The sequence below is a fragment of the Pipistrellus kuhlii genome, unplaced genomic scaffold, assembly GCF_014108245.1.
Source record: "Pipistrellus kuhlii isolate mPipKuh1 unplaced genomic scaffold, mPipKuh1.p scaffold_m20_p_87, whole genome shotgun sequence".
In the NCBI taxonomy this organism is placed as follows: domain Eukaryota; kingdom Metazoa; phylum Chordata; class Mammalia; order Chiroptera; family Vespertilionidae; genus Pipistrellus; species Pipistrellus kuhlii.
This window is the reverse complement of record NW_023425592.1, coordinates 749,638-768,210: the sequence shown is the minus strand read 5'-3', so window position 1 is coordinate 768,210 and position 18,573 is coordinate 749,638. Positions and strand designations below refer to the sequence as shown.

The window sequence follows — 18,573 nt, the reverse complement described above, 5'->3', positions numbered from 1 at the left end:
CTCTGCAGGAGGAGTGCGCCTGGGGGTGGGGCGGGAGGCTCAGGCGGTCGCAGGCAGAGCTCGCGTGCGTGGCACATGCATAAGCACATGGGCACAGGGGGCACAGGCACACGTTCACGAGTCTGTCTCAGCAAGAAGGTGCCTGTGGAGGCTCAGCCCTAAGAGCCAGGGCGCCGCAGCCGGCCAGCAGGTCCTTGCTCCCCAGGTGCTTAAGTCACATGGCCCAGGGCTGCGACTCAGCTCCCAGGCGGAGGCAAATCATCTTGTCAACGTTGCAGAACTAGTTGCAAAGTCACCAAGCTCCAGCTTCCGTCTGCAGGCTGGGGCTCCGGTGACCACACTAGGGCCCCACCCCCACCGGCGCCCACAGCCCAGAGGGTTCTCCGGCGTCACCAGTTCCAAAGGTGAAACTACCCTCTGGTTTGGCACCAGGAGTTCGGGCGTCCCCCAGAGACACCTGGAGGCTTGGAAATGAAGCAGTGGGTCAGTCACTGCAGGTGCAGAGCAAAACCCATCCCACTGCCACCCTTTCAAGGCCACTCGGACCCACGGAGGGTGCAGGGTCCTCCCAGCAGCACAGCTGGGGACCTCTGATTTCAAGCAAAGGAGAGACTGAGAGGAAGAGCCCCAGGAGGACACAGCATCCTGCGGCCCTCAGGTACACAGGGCCGCTTCGAATGGCAGACGGAGCAGCCTGCAATAGCCCCGCCCACCCGCAGGCCAAGCCGGCCTGCACACGTGGGCCCGCGGCTGCAGCGCATCAGCCCACGGAGAGGAGCGTCTGGGGAAAGGGCTCCTTGAGGGCTGGAGGGACGTGGACGTGGGGAACCGGAGGCGGCACCAGTGACTCTCGGGCAAGTCCACGTCAGCAGCTCCCAGTGGGCCAGTCCCACTGCCCTCACGCAGACCGCACACAGCACAGGGCCCTCAGGCTGCACACACTGCTGTTCCGCCTCCAGGGGTGCCCGCCAGGGCCTGCGGCTGCGGCAGAGGGGAGGCAGGGAGCCCCATGGATCGTGGGTGTCCGTGAGCTCTGGCCAGGCTCTCTCGCTGGTGAGTTCTTTCACATCCTTACCCCATCCCGGAGGAGTGGGTCAGTGTGCCTGGGGCCACGGGGCAACCCTAAGCAGTGGTCCCACGGTGTCCCCAGGCCCTTGGGGTCACAGAGAAGCTCCAGAGTCCGGTGATGCCCGGGGGTCAGGTGGCCATCAGCCTAGAGAGCAGTAACCTGGGTGAGCTCCGTGTTGGGTGTGGACGGGCTCTGCGGGCTGACGGGCACCATGGGCAGGTCCACGCCTAGTCATGCAGGCCTCGGCACCGTCTCTGAGGTCTTGTGGGCGAGGGCCACATCCTTGGTCGTGCTGCGCACACGCTCAGACCCCGGGCCCTCCCGGCGCAGTGCAGACGTGCAGCAGAACTTGCGGAAGCAGGCCTTGAAGTTCTCGTCTAGGAAAGCGTAGAGGATGGGGTTGAGGCAGCTGTTGACGTAGCCGAGGGCTGTGCAGAAACGTAGGATGGCCACCGCCGTCTCACTGCCCGGCTGGACTCCCAGGCCTTGGACCAGGACGAAGACCTGGACTGGCGTCCAGCAGCCCACGAACACCGCCACCACCACCAGCACCAGCCGCGTGATGCGCCGTAGGTTCCGATCCTTCTCTCGGGAGCCGGAGAGCAGGCGGACACCCCGCAGCCGCCGGATCATGAGGCTGTAGCAGATGGAGATGATGAGCACGGGGATGATGAAGGAGAAGAGGAAGATGCAGACAGCAAACAGGGGGCCCCAGTAGTCCTGCGGGGTGGGGATCTCCACCAGACACTCGATCTCTGCAGGGAGAGAAGCAGGGTCAGGTGGAGCCAGGGAACATGGCCCTGGGCAGGAGGGACCACCCGACTGACCTTCATCCTCGACCTGTGCCGAGCCCATGATGGCCACCGGGATGCCGACGACAGAGGCCAGGGCCCAGATGGCCACATTGACAGCCTGGGCCTTGCTGGACGTCCGGACATCGAGGGCACGGATGGGATGGCAAATGGCTACATACCGATCCACACTCATGGCGGTCAGCGTGAAGGTGCTGGTGAACATGTTGTAATAGTCGATGGCAATGACTATCTTGCACAGGGCATTCCCGAATGGCCAGAAGCCCAGGAGCACGTCTGTGCCCTGGAAGGGCAGTGTCAGCAACACCAAGGTGTCTGCCAGGGCCAGGTTGAAGATGTAAATGTTGGTAGCTGTCTTCATCTTGGTGTGCCTGCAGGGGAGGGGAAAGGACAGCTTCATTTGGCCACTGTCTAGACCTGAGAGCAAAGCCACCAGGAGGGCACCCACTCTGAGGCCCTTGTTAAACACAGGCTCCTGGGCACTGAGCCCGGGGCAAACAGTGTAATAAGCTTCAAGTCCTCCTGGCACACAAGAGGGTTCCAGGCCTAGGACAGGTCTGCTGGGGAAAGTGGGTGTGCGGCAGCAGAGCACACGTGACATTGCACAGCGTGAAGGGGTAGGATTGTGAGCAAAAGAGCCTGCTCCTCCTTCAGAGTTTCCCCAAGACCCTTTGTGGATCAAATCCTGTGCCTGCAGCTGCCAGAATTCTCCAGCCTCCCAGCCCACATTGCTGTCCAGCCATCAAGACAGGAAATGGCAACCATGATGGGAGTGGTGCTAATGAGGTCTAATGGTGTCCAAGCTACTGGAATCGGGCTGGGGAAACGGCGTTTCAGAAATGTTTGTTGAATGAAGTAATATCTGTGATAGTGGTGGTGGAGGTCATGGTGATGGACGTAGCAATGGAAGTGGAGGCAGTGGGGGAGATGGAGGTGGCAGTGGAGATGGAGGCGGCAATGGCAGTGAGGCAGAGGTGGTGGAGGGGGGAGGCGGAGGTGGTGATGGAGGTGGAGATGTTGATGTAGATGGAGGTGGAGGTGGTAATGAAGGAAGAGGTGGTGGTGGAGGCAGAAGTAGGGAAGGGAGGAGGCAGAGGTGGTGATGGAGGTGGAGGTGAGGTGGAGGCGGTGATGGAGGCGAAGGTGGAGGTGGTGGCGGAAACGGAGGTGGTGATGGAGGCGGAGGTAGAGGTGGAGGCGGAGGTGAAGGCGGAGGTGATAATGGAGGTGGAGGTGAAGGTGGAGGTGGAGGTGGTGATGGAGGTGGAGGTGTTGATGGAGGTGGAGGTGAAGGTGAAGGTGGTGGTGGAGGCAGAGGTGGTGATGGAGGAGGTGGAGGTGGAGGCGGAGGTGGAGGTGAAGGTGGTGGTGGAGGTGGTGGTGGAAACAGGTGGTGATGGAGGTGGAGGTGGAGGTGGAGGCGGAGGTGGAGGTGGTGATGGAGGTAGAGGCGGAGGCGGAGGTGGAGGTGAAGGTGAAGGTGGTGATGAAGGCGGAGGTGGAGGTGGAGGTGGTGATGGAGGTGGAGGTAGAGGTGGCGGTGGAGGTGGTGATAGAAGCGGAGATGGAGGTGGAGGTGGAAGTGGAGGTGGTGATGGAGGCGGAGGTGGAGGTGGAGGTGGTGATGGAGGTGGAGGTGGAGGTGGAGGTGGAGGTGGAGGTGGTGATGGAGGTGGAGGTGGAGGTGGAGGTGGAGGTGGTGATAGAGGTGGAGGTGGAGGTGAAGGTGGAGGTGGTGATGGAGATGGAGGCCGAGGTGGAGGTGAAGGTGGAGGTGGTGATGAAGGTGGAGGCGGAGGTGAAGGCGGAGGTGGTGATGGAGGTGGAGGTGGAGGTGGAGGTGGAGGTGGTGATGGAGGTGGAGGTGGAGGTGGAGGTGGAGGTGGAGGTGGAGGTGGTGATAGAGGTGGAGGTGGAGGTGGAAGTGGTGATGGAGGCGGAGATGGAGGTGAAGGTGGAGGTGGAGGTGGAGGTGGAGGTGGAGGTGGAGGTGGAGGTGAAGGTGGAGGTGGTGATGGAGGTGGAGGCCGAGGTGGAGGTGAAGGTGGAGGTGGAGAGTTGAGGTGACGGTGGTGCTGAAGGCGGAGGTTGTGAGTGAAGGAAGGTGGGGGATGAAGGCGGAGGTGGAGGTGGAGGTGGAGGTGGAGGTGGAGGTGGAGGTGGAGGTGGAGATGGAGGTGGTGATGGAGGTGGAGGTGGAGGTGGAAGTGGAGGTGGAGGTGAAGGTGGAGGTGGTGATGGAGGTGGAGGTGGAGGTGGAGGTGGAGGTGGAGGTGGAGGTGGTGATGGAGGTGGAGGTGGAAGGTGGAGGTGGTGGTGGAGGTGGAGGTGGTGATGGAGGTGGAGGTAGAGGTGGCGGTGGAGGTGGTGATTGAAGCGGAGGTGGAGGTGGAGGTGGAGGTGGAGGTGGTGATGGAGGTGGAGGTGGAAGTGGAAGTGGAGGTGGAGGTGGAGGTGGAGGTGGTGATGGAGGTGGAGGTGGAGGTGAAGGTGAAGGTGGAGGTGGTGATGGAGGTGGAGGTGGCGGCGGGGTGGATGGGGGTGCAAGGGTGGTGGTGCAAGGGCGGAGTGGAGTTGGCTGTGGTGATGGAGGTGGAGGTGGAGGTGGTGATGGAGGTGGAGGCAGAGATGGAGGTGGAGGCAGAGGTGGAGGTGGAGGTGAAGGTGGTGATGAAGGTGGAGGTGGAGGTGAAGGTGGAGGTGGTGATGGAGGTGGAGGTGGAGGTGGTGGTGGGGGTGGAGGTGAGGGGAGGTGGGTGAAGGTGGAGGTGTGAGGTGAGGTGGAGGTGAAGGTGGAGGGTGGTGAGGTGGAGGTGTGAGGTGCAGGTGGAAGGTGGAGGTGGATGGTGAGGAGGAAGGTGGGTGAAGGCGGAGGTGGAGGTGGAGGTGGAGGTGGAGGGGGAGGTGGAGGTGGAGGTGAAGGTGGAGGTGGTGATGGAGGTGGAGGCCAAGGTGGAGGTGAAGGTGGAGGTGGTGATGAAGGTGGAGAGCAGGAGGAGGTGCGGTGTAGGTGAGGTGAGTGTGATGGAGGTGGAGTGGAGGTGGATGTGGAGGTGGTGGTGGAGGTGGATGAGGGGCGTGGAGGTAAGGGCGGTGGAGGTGAGTTGCTGGGGCAGCGGTGGAGGTGGCGGTGGCGGTGGAGTGGAGGTGGAGGTGGAGATGAAGGTGGAGGCGGAGGCGGAGGTGGAGGTTAGGTGGAGGTGGAGGTGGTAATGGAGGTGGAGGCGGAGGTGGAGGTGGAGGCGGAGGTGGAGGTGGAGGCGGAGGTGGAGGTGGAGGTGGAGGTGGTGATGGAGGTGGAGGTGGAGGTAGAGGTGAAGGTGGAGGTGGTGATGGAGGCGGAGGTGGAGGTGGTGATGGAGGTGGAGGTGGAGGTCAAGGCGGAGGTGAAGGCGGAGGTGATAATGGAGGTGGAGGTGGAGGTGGAGGTGGAGGTGGTGATGGAGGTGGAGGCAGAGGCGGAGGTGGAGGTGAAGGTGGAGGTGGAGGTGGTGATGGAGGTGGAGGTGGAGGTAGAGGTGAAGGGTAGGTGGTGATGGAGGTGGAGGTGATAGTAGAGGTGAAGGTGAAGGTGGTGATGAAGGCAGAGGTGGAGGTGGAGGTGAAGGTGGAGGTGGAGGTGGTGATGGAGGTGGAGGTGGAGGTAGAGGTGAAGGGTAGGTGGTGATGGAGGTGGAGGTGGTAGTAGAGGTGAAGGTGAAGGTGGTGATGAAGGCAGAGGTGGAGGTGGAGGTGAAGGTGGAGGTGGAGGTGGTGATAGAGGCGGAGGTGGAGGTGGAGGTGGAGGTGGTGATGGAGGTGGAGGTGGAGGTAGAGGTGAAGGTGGAGGTGGAGGTGGTGATGGAGGTGGAGGTGGAGGTGGAGGTGGAGGTGGAGGTGGAGGTGGAGGTGGTGATGGAGGTGGAGGTGGAGGTGGTGATGGAGGTGGAGGTGGTGATGGAAGCGGAGGCGGAGGTGGAGGTGGGAGGTGGAGGTGGTGATGGAGGTGGAGGTGGTGATGGAGGTGGAGGCAGAGGCGGAGGTGGAGGTGGAGGTGGAGGTGGAGGTGGAGGTGGTGATGGAGGTGGAGGTGGAGGTAGAGGTGAAGGTGTAGGTGGTGATGGAGGTGGAGGTGGGTTTGTGGTTAGTAGATGTTGACGGTGATGGAGGTGGTGATGAAGGCAGAGGTGGAGGTGGAGGTGAAGGTTGAGGTGGAGGTGGTGATAGGCGGTGGAGGTGGGGTGAGGGGTGAGGTGGAGGTGGTGGTGAGGTGGAGGTGGATGGGGGTGGAGGTGGATGAGGTGGAGGTGTTGATGGGGTGGAGGTGGAGGTGGAGGTGGAGGTGGAGGTGGAGGTGGAGGTGGGGGTGGAGGTGGAGGTGGAGGTGGAGGTGGAGGTGGAGGTGGAGGTGGAGGTGAAGGTGGAGGTGGAGGTGGTGATGGAGGTGGAGGTGGAGGTGGAGGAGGTGGGTGGCAGAGCGAGGTGGAGGTGAAGGTGAAGGTGGAGGTGGTGATGGAGGTGGAGGTGGTGATGGAGGTGGAGGTGGAGGTGGTGATGGAGGTGGAGGCAGAGATGGAGGTGGAGGCAGAGGTGGAGGTGGAGGTGGTGATGGAGGTAGAGGTGGAGGTAGAGGTGAAGGTGGAGGTGGAGGTGGTGATGGAGGTGGAGGTGGAGGTGGAGGTGGAGGTGGAGGTGGTGATGGAGGTGGAGGTGCAGGTAGAGGTGAAGGTGAAGGTGTAGGTGGTGATGGAGGTGGAGGTGGAGGTAGAGGTGAGTGTGTAGGTGGTGATGGAGGCGGAGGTGGAGGTGAAGGTGGAGGTGGTGATGGAGGTGGAGGCGGAGGTGAAGGTGGAGGTGGTGATGGAGGTGGAGGTGGAGGTAGAGGTGAAGGTGGAGGTGGTGATGGAGGTGGAGGTGGAGGTGGAGGTGGAGGTGGTGATGGAGGTGGAGGTGGAGGTGGAGGTGGAGGCGGAGGTGGAGGTGAAGGTGGAGGTGGTGGTGGAGGTGGAGGTGGGGGGATGGCGGGAGGTGGAGTGGAAGTGTGTAGGAGGTGGAGGTGGCGGGGTGGTGGGGTGGTGGCGGTGGAGGTGGAGGTGGAGGTGGAGGTGAAGGTGGAGGTGGTGATGGAGGTGGAGGTGGAGGTGGAGGTGAAGGTGTAAGTGGTGATGGAGGCGGAGATGGAGGTGAAGGTGGAGGTTGTGATGAGGGGGGGGTTGAGGTGTGGTGGAGGTGGAGGTGGAGGTGGAGGTGGAGGTGAAGGTGTAGGTGGTGATGGAGGTGGAGGTGGAGGTGAAGATGGAGGTGGTGATGAAGGTGGAGGCAGAGGTGAAGGTGGAGGTGATAATGGAGGTGGAGGTGAAGGTGGAGGTGGAGGTGGTGATGGAGGTGGAGGTGGTAGTTGGTGAGGTTGGAGGCGGTTGGGTTGGGTGAGACGGTGGAGGTGGGTGATGGAGGTGGAGGGGTGATGGAGGTGGAGGTGTAACGGAGGTGGATGTGGATGTGGTGCTGGAGGTGGAGCGGTGATGGCGGCGGAGGCGGGGTGATGGAGGTAGGGCGGAGGCGTTGATGGCGGTGGGGGTGGTCACGTAGGTGGCGGTGGGGCAGTGAAGTGGAAGTGGAGCTGAGGTGGATGGAGGGCGGATGGAGGTGATGAGGGATGGTGATGGAGGCGGAGGTGGTGATGGAGGTGGAGGCGGTGATGGAGGTGGAGGTGGAGGTAGAGGTGAAGGTGTAAGTGGTGATGGAGGCGGAGATGGAGGTGAAGGTGGAGGTTGTGATGAAGGTTGAGGCCGAAGTGGAGGTGAAGGTGGAGGTGGAGGTGGAGGTGGAGGCGGAGGCAGAGGTGGAGGTGAAGGTGGAGGTGGTGATAGAGATGGAGGCAGTGATGGAGGTAGAGATGGTGATGGAGGTGTAGGTGGTGATGGAGATGAAGATGGTGATGGAGGCGGAGGCGGTGATGGAGGTGGAGGTGGTGATGGAAGTGGAGGCGGTAATGGAGTTGGAGGTGGTAATGGAGGTGGAGGTGGATGTGGTGATGGAGGTGGAGGCGGTGATGAAGGCGGAGGCGGTGATGGAGGCGGAGGCGTTGATGGAGGTGGAGGTGGTAACGGAGGTGGAGGTGGAGGCAGTGATGGAAGTGGAGCTGGTGATGGAGGCGGAGGCGGTGATGGAGGTGGTGATGGAGGCAGAGGCAGTGATGGAGGCGGAGGTGGTGATGGAGGTGGAGGCGGTGATGGAGGTGGAGGTGGTAATGGAGGTGGAGGTGGATGTGGTGATGGAGGTGGAGGCGGTGATGAAGGCAGAGGCGTTGATGGAGGCGGAGGCGGTGATGGAGGTGGAGGTGGTAATGGAGGTGGAGGTGGAGGCAGTGATGGAGGTGGAGGCGGTGATGGCGGTGGAGGTGGTAATGGAGGTGGAGGTGGTGGCAGTGATGGAGGTGGAGGCGGTGATGGCGGTGGAGGTGGTGATACAGATGAAGATGGTGATGGAGATGAAGATGGTGATGAAGATGGAGGCGGTGATGAAGGTGGAGGTGGAGGCGGTGATGGAGGCGGAGGCAGTGACAGAGGCGGAGACGGTGATGGAGGTGGAGGCGGTGATGGAGGTGGAGCCAGTGATGGAGGCGGAGGCGGTGATGGAGGTGGTGATGGAGGCAGAGGCAGTGATGGAGGTGGAGGTGGTGATGGAGGTGGAGGTGGTGATAGAGATGAAGATGGTGATGAAGGTGGAGGCGGTGATGAAGGTAGAGGTGGAGGTGGAGGTGGTGATGGAGGCGGAGGTGGAGGTGGAGGTGGAGGTGGAGGTGGAGGTGGAGGTGGAGGTGGAGGCGGAGGCAGAGGTGGCGGTGAAGGCGGAGGCAGAGGTGGCGGTGAAGGTGGAGGTGGTGATAGAGATGGAGGCGGTGATGGAGGTGAAGGTGAAGGTGGAGGTGGAGGTGGTGATGGAGGTGAAGGTGGAGGTGGAGGTGGAGGTGGAGGTGGTGATGGAGGCGGAGGTGGAGGTGGAGGTGGAGGTGGAGGTGGAGGTGGAGGTGGTGATGGAGGTGGAGGTGGAGGTGGTGATGGAGGTGAAGGTGAAGGTGGAGGTGGAGGTGGTGATGGAGATGGAGGCGGTGATTGAGGTGAAGGCGGTGATTGAGGTGGAGACGGTGATGGTGTTGGTTGTGCCAACAGCAGAGGTGAGAGTATTCCATGTCAATTCCACTGCCACAAGGGAATATGAGGTTTACTCTTGTCTCATAAAGAGGGATTGAGAATAAGCACTGAAGACTTCATGACCAAATAGCAACAGCGTAACAATGATAAAGGCAAAGTCCTGTGCCACGCTCTTCACATTGATTTTATCATATTTAAGTTTCCCAAAGTGCTATTTTTGTTGCCTCCTCTCTGCAGGAGGACACGCAGGCTCACAGGATTGAAGTGGCTGTCTGAAACCACAGAGCCAGTAAGCAGCAAAGAGGGCCAAGGGATTGAGAAGAGCAGCATGGACAGGAGAGAAAATGTGTCAGACACACGAGGTTCAGGGCTGTTATCCAAACACAGAGAACCAATACTCAACCGTAAGAATACGGACAACTGAGTAAGGAATGGGCCGGACACCTTGCTAGAACCTCACCAAAGACGACAAACACAGTGAAAAAGCAAATGGCAGGATGCTCCGCATCCTAGCCCTCAGGGAAGGGAAGTTAAACGAGGAGAGTCCACTGCACACCCATCAGAGCGCCAAACCCAGAGCACTGACACCGCCGAGTGCTGGCGAGGACGGGAGTGGTGGGGACCCCTTCACTGCCGGTGGGAACGCAGCCGGTGCGGCCGCTCTGGAAGGCAGCTCGGTGTCTCACACACTGCACAGCCTCGTGGGACCCAGCAGTCACGCTCCCTGGTGTTTGCCCAAAGGAGCTGAAAGCCGATGTCCACACAAAGCCTGCGCATGAATGTTTATGATGTTTTATTCAGAATTGCCAAAACTTGGAAACAACTAAGAAGTACTTCTGTGAGTGGGGAGAGGTCAATGAGGGGAAAAGGAGACATTTAATACTTTAAACAATAAAGAACTTGAATTAAGAAGAAGAAGGAGGAGAAGGAGGAGAAGGAGGAAAGAGGAGGAAGAGGAGGAAAAGGAGGAGGAAAAGGAGAAGAAGGAGAAGAAGAACTTTCGTGAGAGGATGGACAAATAAACTGGTTCATCAGACAGTGGAATGTTATTCAGCACTGAAAAGGAAGGGCTCCTGGCCAGGTAGCTTAGCTGGTTAGAGCATCAGCCCAATATGCCAAGGCTGCCGGTTCGATCTCCAGTCAGGGCACATACAGGAATCAACCGATGAGTGTATCAATAGGTGGAGCAACAAGTCCATGTCTCTGTCTCTCTCTCTCTCTCTCTCTCTCTCTCTCTCTCTCTCTCTCTCTCTCACACACACACACACACACACACACACACACACACACACACATTAATAAATAAAAAATAGCCCTAACCGGTTTGGCTCAGTGGATAGAGAGTCGGCCTGGGGACTGAAGGGTCCCAGGTTTGATCCGGTCAGGGGCATGTACCTTCGTTGCTGGCACATCTCTAATAGGGAGTGTGCAGGAGGCAGCTGATTGATGTTTCTCTCTCATCAATGTTTCTAACTCTCTATCCTTCTGTAAAAAAAAAATCAATAAAATTTATATTTTTAAAATAAATATAAAAATAAACAAATGAGCTGTCAGGCCATGAAGAGACAGGGAGGAACTGAAATGCATGATTGAGTGGAAGAAGCCAATCTGAAAGGCTGTGCGACATCTGGAGAAGGCAGCGCTGTGGAGACAGTAAAGACCATGGTGGCTGCCGAGACCGGTTTGGCTCAGTGGTAGAGCGTCGGCCTGTGGACTAAAAGGTTCCAGGTTCGATTCCAGTTGAGGGCATGTACCTTGGTTGCGGGCACATCCCTGGTAGAGGGTGTGCAGGAGGCAGCTGGTCGATGTTTCTCTCTCATCGATGTTTCTAGCTCTCTATCCCTCTCCCTTCCTCTCTGTAATAAAAAATATATTAGAAAAAAAAGACCACGGTGGCCAGGGGCTGGGGGAGGGCGGGAGGGGGCAGAGGGTTTTAGGGCCGGGAAACTAATCTGTGTGGTACTAAGATGGCGGGCACATGTCATTACACATTGTCCAGCCCCACAGAACGTGCAACCCCGAGGGCAGCCGCAGTGCACACCGTGGCTCTGGGTAATGATGTGTCAAAATGTGTTCATTAATTGTGAAACTGTACTATTCTGGTGGGAACTTTGGCCATGGAGAAGACTGCGCATGTGTAGAGTGGGGAGTGTGCAAGAAATCTCTGTACCTTCCTCTAGATTTTGCTGTGAACCAAAACTGCTCTTAAAAAGTCATCTTTTAAAGAGACAGACCTGGAACAGTGGTCAGTACTGGGAAGGGGGCAGCTATTCCTCCCATTCCCTTGTCTGAGCCTGCACACCACACACACCAACATAACACCATGTGCATTGCATACTCAGTTACATGTACATGTGCGCGTAGTTGGACATACATGTGAGCACTTGTGCACATTTCTATATATTAGCACATGTGTGTGTCTGCTTGCACATATAAGTGCACACGCATGTACACCTACACCATTGGGCATGTATGTACACCGTGGTGCATTCATTTATATAGTCATATTTGTGCATGCATGTACATGTTAACATGTTGTGTGTGCACACATACATGTACACTATATGGCACCCTCTGGTGTATGCGCACTCACATGTGTGTGTGTGTGCTCACATATGTGTACGCACATCTGCCCTCCCATGCTGTCTCTATATGGTGCCCATCCTGTCTTTGCATGCTATCTCCCCACATGTCCCCTCATACTCTCCATGCTGTACCTCCACGGTCCCCACACTCTCCCCATACCCTCCCCGGCACTGTCCCTGTGATGTGTAGGGGCCTCATAGCCTGGCCACCCCACTGGGCCCCACAAGCTTTCTCATTCTGAGCACACCGATGCTGAGCCGCCCAGCGCCAGGCGTGAACAGGAGCCTGGGATGGACTAGCGAGCACTCCTCTCAGGGTCACTGCGGGCCCACGAGCCCTCATGGCTGGGAGCACCATCTGTCAGGAGTCAGGGAACTGTCTGGGGCACACCAAGGCTGGTCCCTCGCCTCCCTCTCTCCCCAGCCCAGGGCCCCTCCCCCGAGGAGCTGTGCACTCCACGCCAGGCCAGCCAGCCACCAGCCAGGCCGGCCAGCACAGCCCTCCCCCCGGCAGCTGCGGGGGCTCACCAGGCGGGGGCTTCGGCAGGGCCCAGCTTACCTGAGGATGACATACATGACGAGGCAGTTCCCCAGCAGCCCCCCGACGCACACAGCCAAGTAGAGACCCACGATGGTGACCTTGAGCCCGAGGGGCAGGAAGGCCGCATGGCTGACATTGAGCAGCAGGTCAGGGGGCAGCAGGCTGTGGTTGGGGCTCAGGAGGCCGTCCTGCAGGTCACCGCTGTAGGCCTCCCCAGGCGGGGTGGGGAACAGGCACTCCATGCTGCTGCCCTGCCTGCGCAGCCGCTCGGAACCTGGGAGGCACAGGGACACGTGACCACGGCGCCTGACACCCACCCAGCTGAGGCCTCCGGCACCATGTGCGTGGCCCGCAGGCACGTGAGTCCCCCAGGCCCAGAGGGACACGCTGCCCACAGGGACACAGGCCCACAATGTGCGCACACAGGGACACACAAAGCACAGATCCATGCCTGCCAATACAGGGACACACAGCACACAAATGTGCATACCCAGAGGCACAGGCACATATGCAGACATGAGGCACAGACGGGGACACACAGAGAACATGTGTGCACATACATGCTCAGTTTCATTTGATCTGCAGACCCCCACATGGGATGTGTGGGTATAGGTATACACGGGGACATGATTCCCTGCAGGGACTCCTGCGCATGCAGCTGCCCTGTATGCTCACAGGCACAGGGACACATGGGCATGGCACACACATACACCCAAGCCTGCCTTCCTGCGCACACAGGCACAAAAGGGAGCAGACATGCCCAGGAGTACCTGAGACAAGGACACAGGGGGCATGAGCACAGCTTCCGCCCGCCCCGCCCTGAGTACAGCCGGTCACCCCATACCCACAGCCAGTGGCGCAGGCTTACCTCGGCACCCCGGGGAGCTGGGGCCGTGAAGACCTGGCCCTGACCTACGAGCAGCTGCGGCTCCTGCCCGAGCAGCCGGGTCTGGCTGGGCTGCCGCAGAGGCAGCTGCTCCTCCTCAGCAGACGCAGAGCAGCCTCAGCCGCAGGAGCAGGCGGGAGAGGCTGCCGCGGAGGGGGCGGGGCTGCGCGGGCTGGAGGCGAGGCTGCAGAAAGGGGGCCGCCAGCCCTTCACTGGGTGGGGCAGATACAAGGACCAGGGCACACATGTAGAGATGAATGACAGCCAAGCTCAGACACAGACATAGGGACACAGATGCAGACAGGAAGGTAGACAAAAGGACAAACACAAGAACACATGGGGACTCAGAACAGGCACATGGACACACACACACACATACACACACACAAGGACACAGAGACACACACAAGGACACAGAGAGACACACACACAAGGACACAGACACACACAAGGACACAGACACACATAAGGACAGAGACACACACACACAAGGGCACAGAGAGAAACACACACACAAGGACACAGACACACACACCCAAGGACACACACACACAAGGACACATACACAAGAACACACACATACACACACACACACACAAGGACACAAAGAAGCGCACGGCATGGGACAGAGACAGCAGGAAGTGTACATGAAACACACAACTAGGACATAGCTATGGGGCCATGTCTCAAATGCAGAGACGCCTAGGAGGGGCTCAGAGTGCCTGTTTGAGGCTCCCAAGGGAGCTGAGCTACAGCGGGCCAGCAGGTGGCAGGGTGCCCTTCTTGGCCAGCCTCGGGTGGATCAGTCTTGTCAACAAGCAGGATACCTGGACTCTACTGTGTGTACCTGCTGTATGCCCCACATGCCTCCAGGCTCCAAGCCAGTACACACATGAACACATCCACCCGCATCACACCAGCATCGCTATCAGCATCACCTTTGTGCAGCGAGAGCATCAGGACTCAGAGGTGTGAAGCCACCTATCAAAGTGGCAGAGACAGGGTTTGAACCCAGATTGTTCTGTCACTTTGAGGCACACTAAGGAGGTCTGCGCCACAGTTGGGCCCCAGAGTAACATCTGAGTATCATTCTCTCATGGCCTGGCCTCAGCCAGCACACAGCTGCCAGCCCCCACTGGGACGCTCCATCCTAACACCAGACTCACATGCCATGTCAGGAACCCCTCAACTGAGTTGTCAGCCCCACCAGTCATGGGGTCAGCCTTCCTGCACAGGCTCTGCCCACACATCCCAGACCCTGTCTGAGCCTCCGTCTCCAAGTTGGGGATGTGGTTGCTAGGTGACTGGTGCAGCGTCGCTAGGATATCTGGGGAATCAGAAGAGGGCAGTGTGAGCAGATGCCTCAGGACTCAGCATCCCAAGCTGTCCCTTAGGACCTGTCTCTGTATCTTTGCAGCAGCTGACTCAGGGACACGTGAGGACTTGGGCACAACATACAGGCTCACATGTCTGCAAACAGGCACATGGGAAACACACAGACATGGGCACAGACACTCACAGGGATGCACAAACACCTGAGCCTCACACATGCAAACCCATACGGCACAAGGTTAGACATGAGGGAACAGGCAGGCAGAAGGTAAGGACCTCAGACACCCGGGTACACACATGGGCACCATCTCTCCAGGGGAAGCTTGGTCCTGCTGACTTCAGAACCCAAGAGGCTCACCTCCTACAGCTGCCCCAGCTAGGCTCCCCACGGTCTCAGCAGCCAACCCTCGTCCCTCCTGCATCCAGGGAACCTCTATGGAAAGACGGGGGCAGGGATGGACAGTCCTTTGTGGAGCCTGGGGGTGGGGTCCATAGCTTGGAATGTAGGGGCAGAGACTCCCGGGGGGAGGAGGGCGGGGCGGGTCTTGTTCCCTGGCCCCAGGAGGCCAGAGCAAGCTTGCAGCAATGGGGGACAATGAGCAGCCTCCTGCAGAGAGGCCCCGCCTTCCGCTGAGACTCCTCCACAGCTGGCTGCTACCCGCTGGCGGCTCAGGTCCTGCACTCCCAGCGCCAACGGTCCTCAGGACACATCCGTGAGTGAGGGCGAGAGTGGCATAGGCACTGTGGCAGCCACCGATACTTGAACAAATTATGACTTAAAGCACTAATTTGGGCCCAACATAAACTGTAGGATGAGCATATGAATTAATGAATTCCAGAACAAACTGATGAGTGCATGAACAAATTACAGAATCAAATGAGATGTGAACTGGTTATAGAAGAGTATAGAGGGAAAGGGCTCAGCGCCAAGGTCCTCAACTTGCCCTCAAAACTAGCCTCAGAGAGCGCCGGCAGGAGGCGGAGCGCCCGCACAGCGCCCCTGGTGCCCCAGGAAAGAGCTCACGGGACAAAAAGGCTGGGGCGCTGCCGTAGCAGGTGGCGATGGGTCCGCTCACCCGGACCGCGGTTCTGCCCACGCCCCCAGGCTAGGGGCCACTCACTGAGGCCGGGCTTGGGGAGGGGCGGGGCTCCCCGTTGCCGGGCAACCGCGCGTCACAGGCCCGCGTGAGTTCAGGCTTCGTTGGAGGCTCAGACTCCCGAAGCCAAAATGTACGGGGTGTCGGAAAGGGAAGGGGGGCAGGACCTGGCCCGGGGTCTGGGGCCTGGGGCGCTATGGGCTGGACCCCGGGAAGGGAGGAGTCCTAGAGGGGAGACCTATGGACCCTGGTGAGCCCTCCCCCTCTATCCCCTCCTCCCTAGACCAACGGGGGGCAGACCAGGAAGATGGGTCTCCCCGGAAGCAAGCCCGTGTCCATTGGGCTCTGAGCCTCCCCTGGGGCTTCAGCACTGGAGGCCTGGAGCCCAGAGGGTCTGCCAGCGAGGGTCTGCCTGGGAGCGTCTGCCTGGGACGGTGTGCCTGGGACGGTCTGCCAGCGAGGGTCTGCCTGGGAGCGTATGCCTGGGACGGTGTGCCTGGGACGGTCAGCCTGGGACGGTCTGCCTGGGACAGTCAGCCTGGGACGGTCTGCCAGCCAGGGTCTGCCAGCGAGGGTCTGCCTGGGACAGTCTGCCTGGGACGATCTGCCTGGGACGGTCTGCCAGCGAGGGTCTGGCAGGGACGGTCTGGCAGGGACGGTCTGGCAGGGACGGTCTCTAGGCCTCTGAGAGGGTCACACTGGTTGCGCCATGGGTGGGGCCTGAGGGCAATTCAAGGGTCACAGCATTTTCTCGGGGGACAGAGAAACAGCCCGCGGGCAGGAGTGGAATTTCCTGCAACTCCCAGAAGAACAGAAAGTTCTAGCAGGCCTGACAGGCTGAAGGGTGCTGCTAGGTTTGGCCCGGGCTGAGGCTGGAGGCGCGGGCTTAGGGCGGCTTCGGGGCCTAGAGGGGGCGGCATTGCCCTCGGACGGCGTGCGGGCCGGTGACGGCGTCCTCCTCCCTCAGCGGCCGGGATGCCAGGGCCCGGGATGCCGGCGGCCGCACCGGAGGCGGCGAGCAGGGAGCCGCGGGGGAGAGCGGGGAGGGGCGCGCCGGGCGCCCCGCCCCGGGAGAAGCGCGCCCAGGGGGCACGGGCCAGGGAGCCCCCCGCGCCCGGCTGGGCTCTGTCCCTGAAGGGGCTGGAGGCCATGAGCCCCCAGCAGCGCCACCGCCACCTGCTCTTCGGGGACCTGCTTGACGACGTGGGTGCGGCCGCCTCCATCTTCCCGCGCGAGTCCGCGGAGCTGGGGTACGGGATGCCCGACCCGCGGGCGTGGACGCAGTCGCTGGAGTCGGCGGCAGCGCGCCAGGACCGGCTGCTCGGCGTCCTCAAGGCGGCCGAGGCCCGCGGCCGGGTGCGCGCCTTGCGGTTGCGCTACACCTTCATGCGGGTCAGGGCACGGCCACGGGGGCGGGCACGGAGGAAAGGGGTGGGGACGGCCCAAAGCGGGGGTGGGTGGGGGGGCTTGTTCCCTGCGGGAGCGGAGGGTGCGGCGGGCAGCCGCTCGGGCTCAGGAGCCCCGCACGGCCTCCCCGCAGGCGGAGGAGATCACGCTGCTCATCCAGCGACAGAAGTCGGCGAGCGCCGCCATCCGGCTGGAGCTGTTCCTGCCACCGCAGCTGAAGCCCACGCGCATCCCGGACCCTCTGGACCGCCAAGAGGTGCCCGCCGGCCCGGGGAGGGGCGGAGGGGGGCCGCCCGCGCCCAGCACACCTGGCCCCAGCCCCTCTCCCGCAGCGGAGGCGCGTGGAGACCATCCTGGAGGAGAAGGTGGACAGCAGGAACTTCCTGCACTGACGGCCTGGCGCAGGGGCCGCACCCCCACCTCCCGCATAAAGTCCTCTTCTCCAACGCCTGTCTCTCTGCTCCCTGCAGCCCGGGGCAGGGGCCCAGAGCCGGCATCTCCCACAAAGCGGGAAGGTGCAAGGGAGTGGTGTCAGGTAGACAGGGACGGGGACTCCCTAACCTGACAGACCCAGGCTGTCCCCCGGCAGCAGAGGGGAGAGAGCCTGGCTCACAACAAGCACCGCTACAGGGGGAGAGGGCAGCCCCAGCACCCCCGGCTGCAGGTCCCCCACGGGTTCAGAGAGCAAGTGACTGCACATGCCAGGCTGCCCTTGGGCGCAGTGGCTGGCCGTCCTGGGGAGAACCAGAGGTGGGGAGGGGGGGGCCGGCCCTGCACCTCTGGCTTTCCTTTCCATCTGAATGGCCGCCTCTGCCCTGTCCATCTCCCTGACCAGCGCGTGCGCACACACACACACACACATGCGCACACACGGAAGGACACTGCCCTGTCCCATTTGGATGAACCCATGTCCTGCAAATCTTCTAGATTCTGAAGAGCCTCCAAGTTTCTGGACAGACCTTGGAGAATACTCCTGCTGTTTGCAGAGCCCAGGACTTCCCTCAGCCCCCTTCCACCCCCTTCACCCCTCACCACCCCCAGACTGCTGTGGGGGCTTCAGGGACTCCACAAGCTCCACCCCCAGGAGCCCTCCCCACCCCCAATAGGCTGCAGTGCAAAGACCCTGGAGGGGTGCATTCTTTACTCCCTGGGTCAGAGCTGGGGTCTGGCAAGGAAGCTTGCTCAGTGGTCACTACCCCTCTCTAGCCCAGCTCAAGGGGGGCCACTGCAGGTGGCCTGGGCCCTCTGCACCCGCAGCAAGCCCCGCCCCGGAGTGACCCTTCGCCCTCTCTGGGCTCTTGCTGCCTTTGGCCTGGATCACACCCAGGACTGTGTGTGGAACTGGAGTCTGGAAACTCCGGGGGGTGGGGAGTCAGTGCTGTGGGAGGGAGGTGTTCAGGAAGGAAGAGGCAAGGAGGAAGGAGAGACGGACAGGGAGGCATTCTATCCGGGAGTGATGGCCGCTCACATCCTGACATGCCCTGGACGGCAGCAGCCCTGGCTCCGCTGGCCCAGCTCCCTGCAATGGGGACGCCAGCGTTCTGTCTCCTGAGAATGTGCTGAGGGCCTAGGATGAGTCCACGTGTTAGTAAAAGCACATTTCATTCCATCGCTTCTCTGGGCCTTCATTTCTTCATCTCTACAACCGAGACCTCAGGAGCTCCGCTGGGTGCCATGCCGTCCACACAGCACCACTCCACCAGGGAGGGCA

The 18,573-nt window shown here is 60.6% G+C and overlaps 2 protein-coding genes across 4 annotated transcripts; one reads left to right on the top strand and one right to left on the bottom strand.

The window, feature by feature from the left end:
• Positions 1–383: 383 nt before the first annotated feature.
• OPRL1 (opioid related nociceptin receptor 1) lies at positions 384–13,348 on the bottom strand. Of its 3 annotated transcripts, XM_036425857.2 has the most exons (4): positions 13,009–13,347; positions 12,159–12,414; positions 1,897–2,252; positions 384–1,824 (listed from the first exon to the last, which is right to left on the bottom strand). In XM_036425857.2, the coding sequence occupies exons 2-4, from the start codon at positions 12,380–12,382 to the stop codon at positions 1,301–1,303; spliced, it is 1,104 nt and encodes a 367-aa protein (XP_036281750.1). In that variant the 5' UTR covers positions 12,383–12,414; positions 13,009–13,347; the 3' UTR covers positions 384–1,300. The 3 variants fall into 3 exon arrangements, with proteins under 3 accessions (XP_036281750.1, XP_036281751.1, XP_036281752.1); XM_036425858.2 differs by lacking the exon at positions 12,159–12,414 and having other exon boundaries at positions 13,009–13,348; XM_036425859.2 differs by lacking the exon at positions 13,009–13,347 and having other exon boundaries at positions 12,128–12,276.
• Positions 13,349–16,445: 3,097 nt separating this feature from the next.
• On the top strand, positions 16,446–17,299 carry LKAAEAR1 (LKAAEAR motif containing 1). Its single transcript, XM_036425888.2, has 3 exons — positions 16,446–16,847; positions 16,996–17,118; positions 17,195–17,299. The coding sequence occupies exons 1-3, from the start codon at positions 16,446–16,448 to the stop codon at positions 17,252–17,254; spliced, it is 585 nt and encodes a 194-aa protein (XP_036281781.1). The 3' UTR covers positions 17,255–17,299.
• The last annotated feature ends 1,274 nt before the right edge of the window (positions 17,300–18,573 follow it).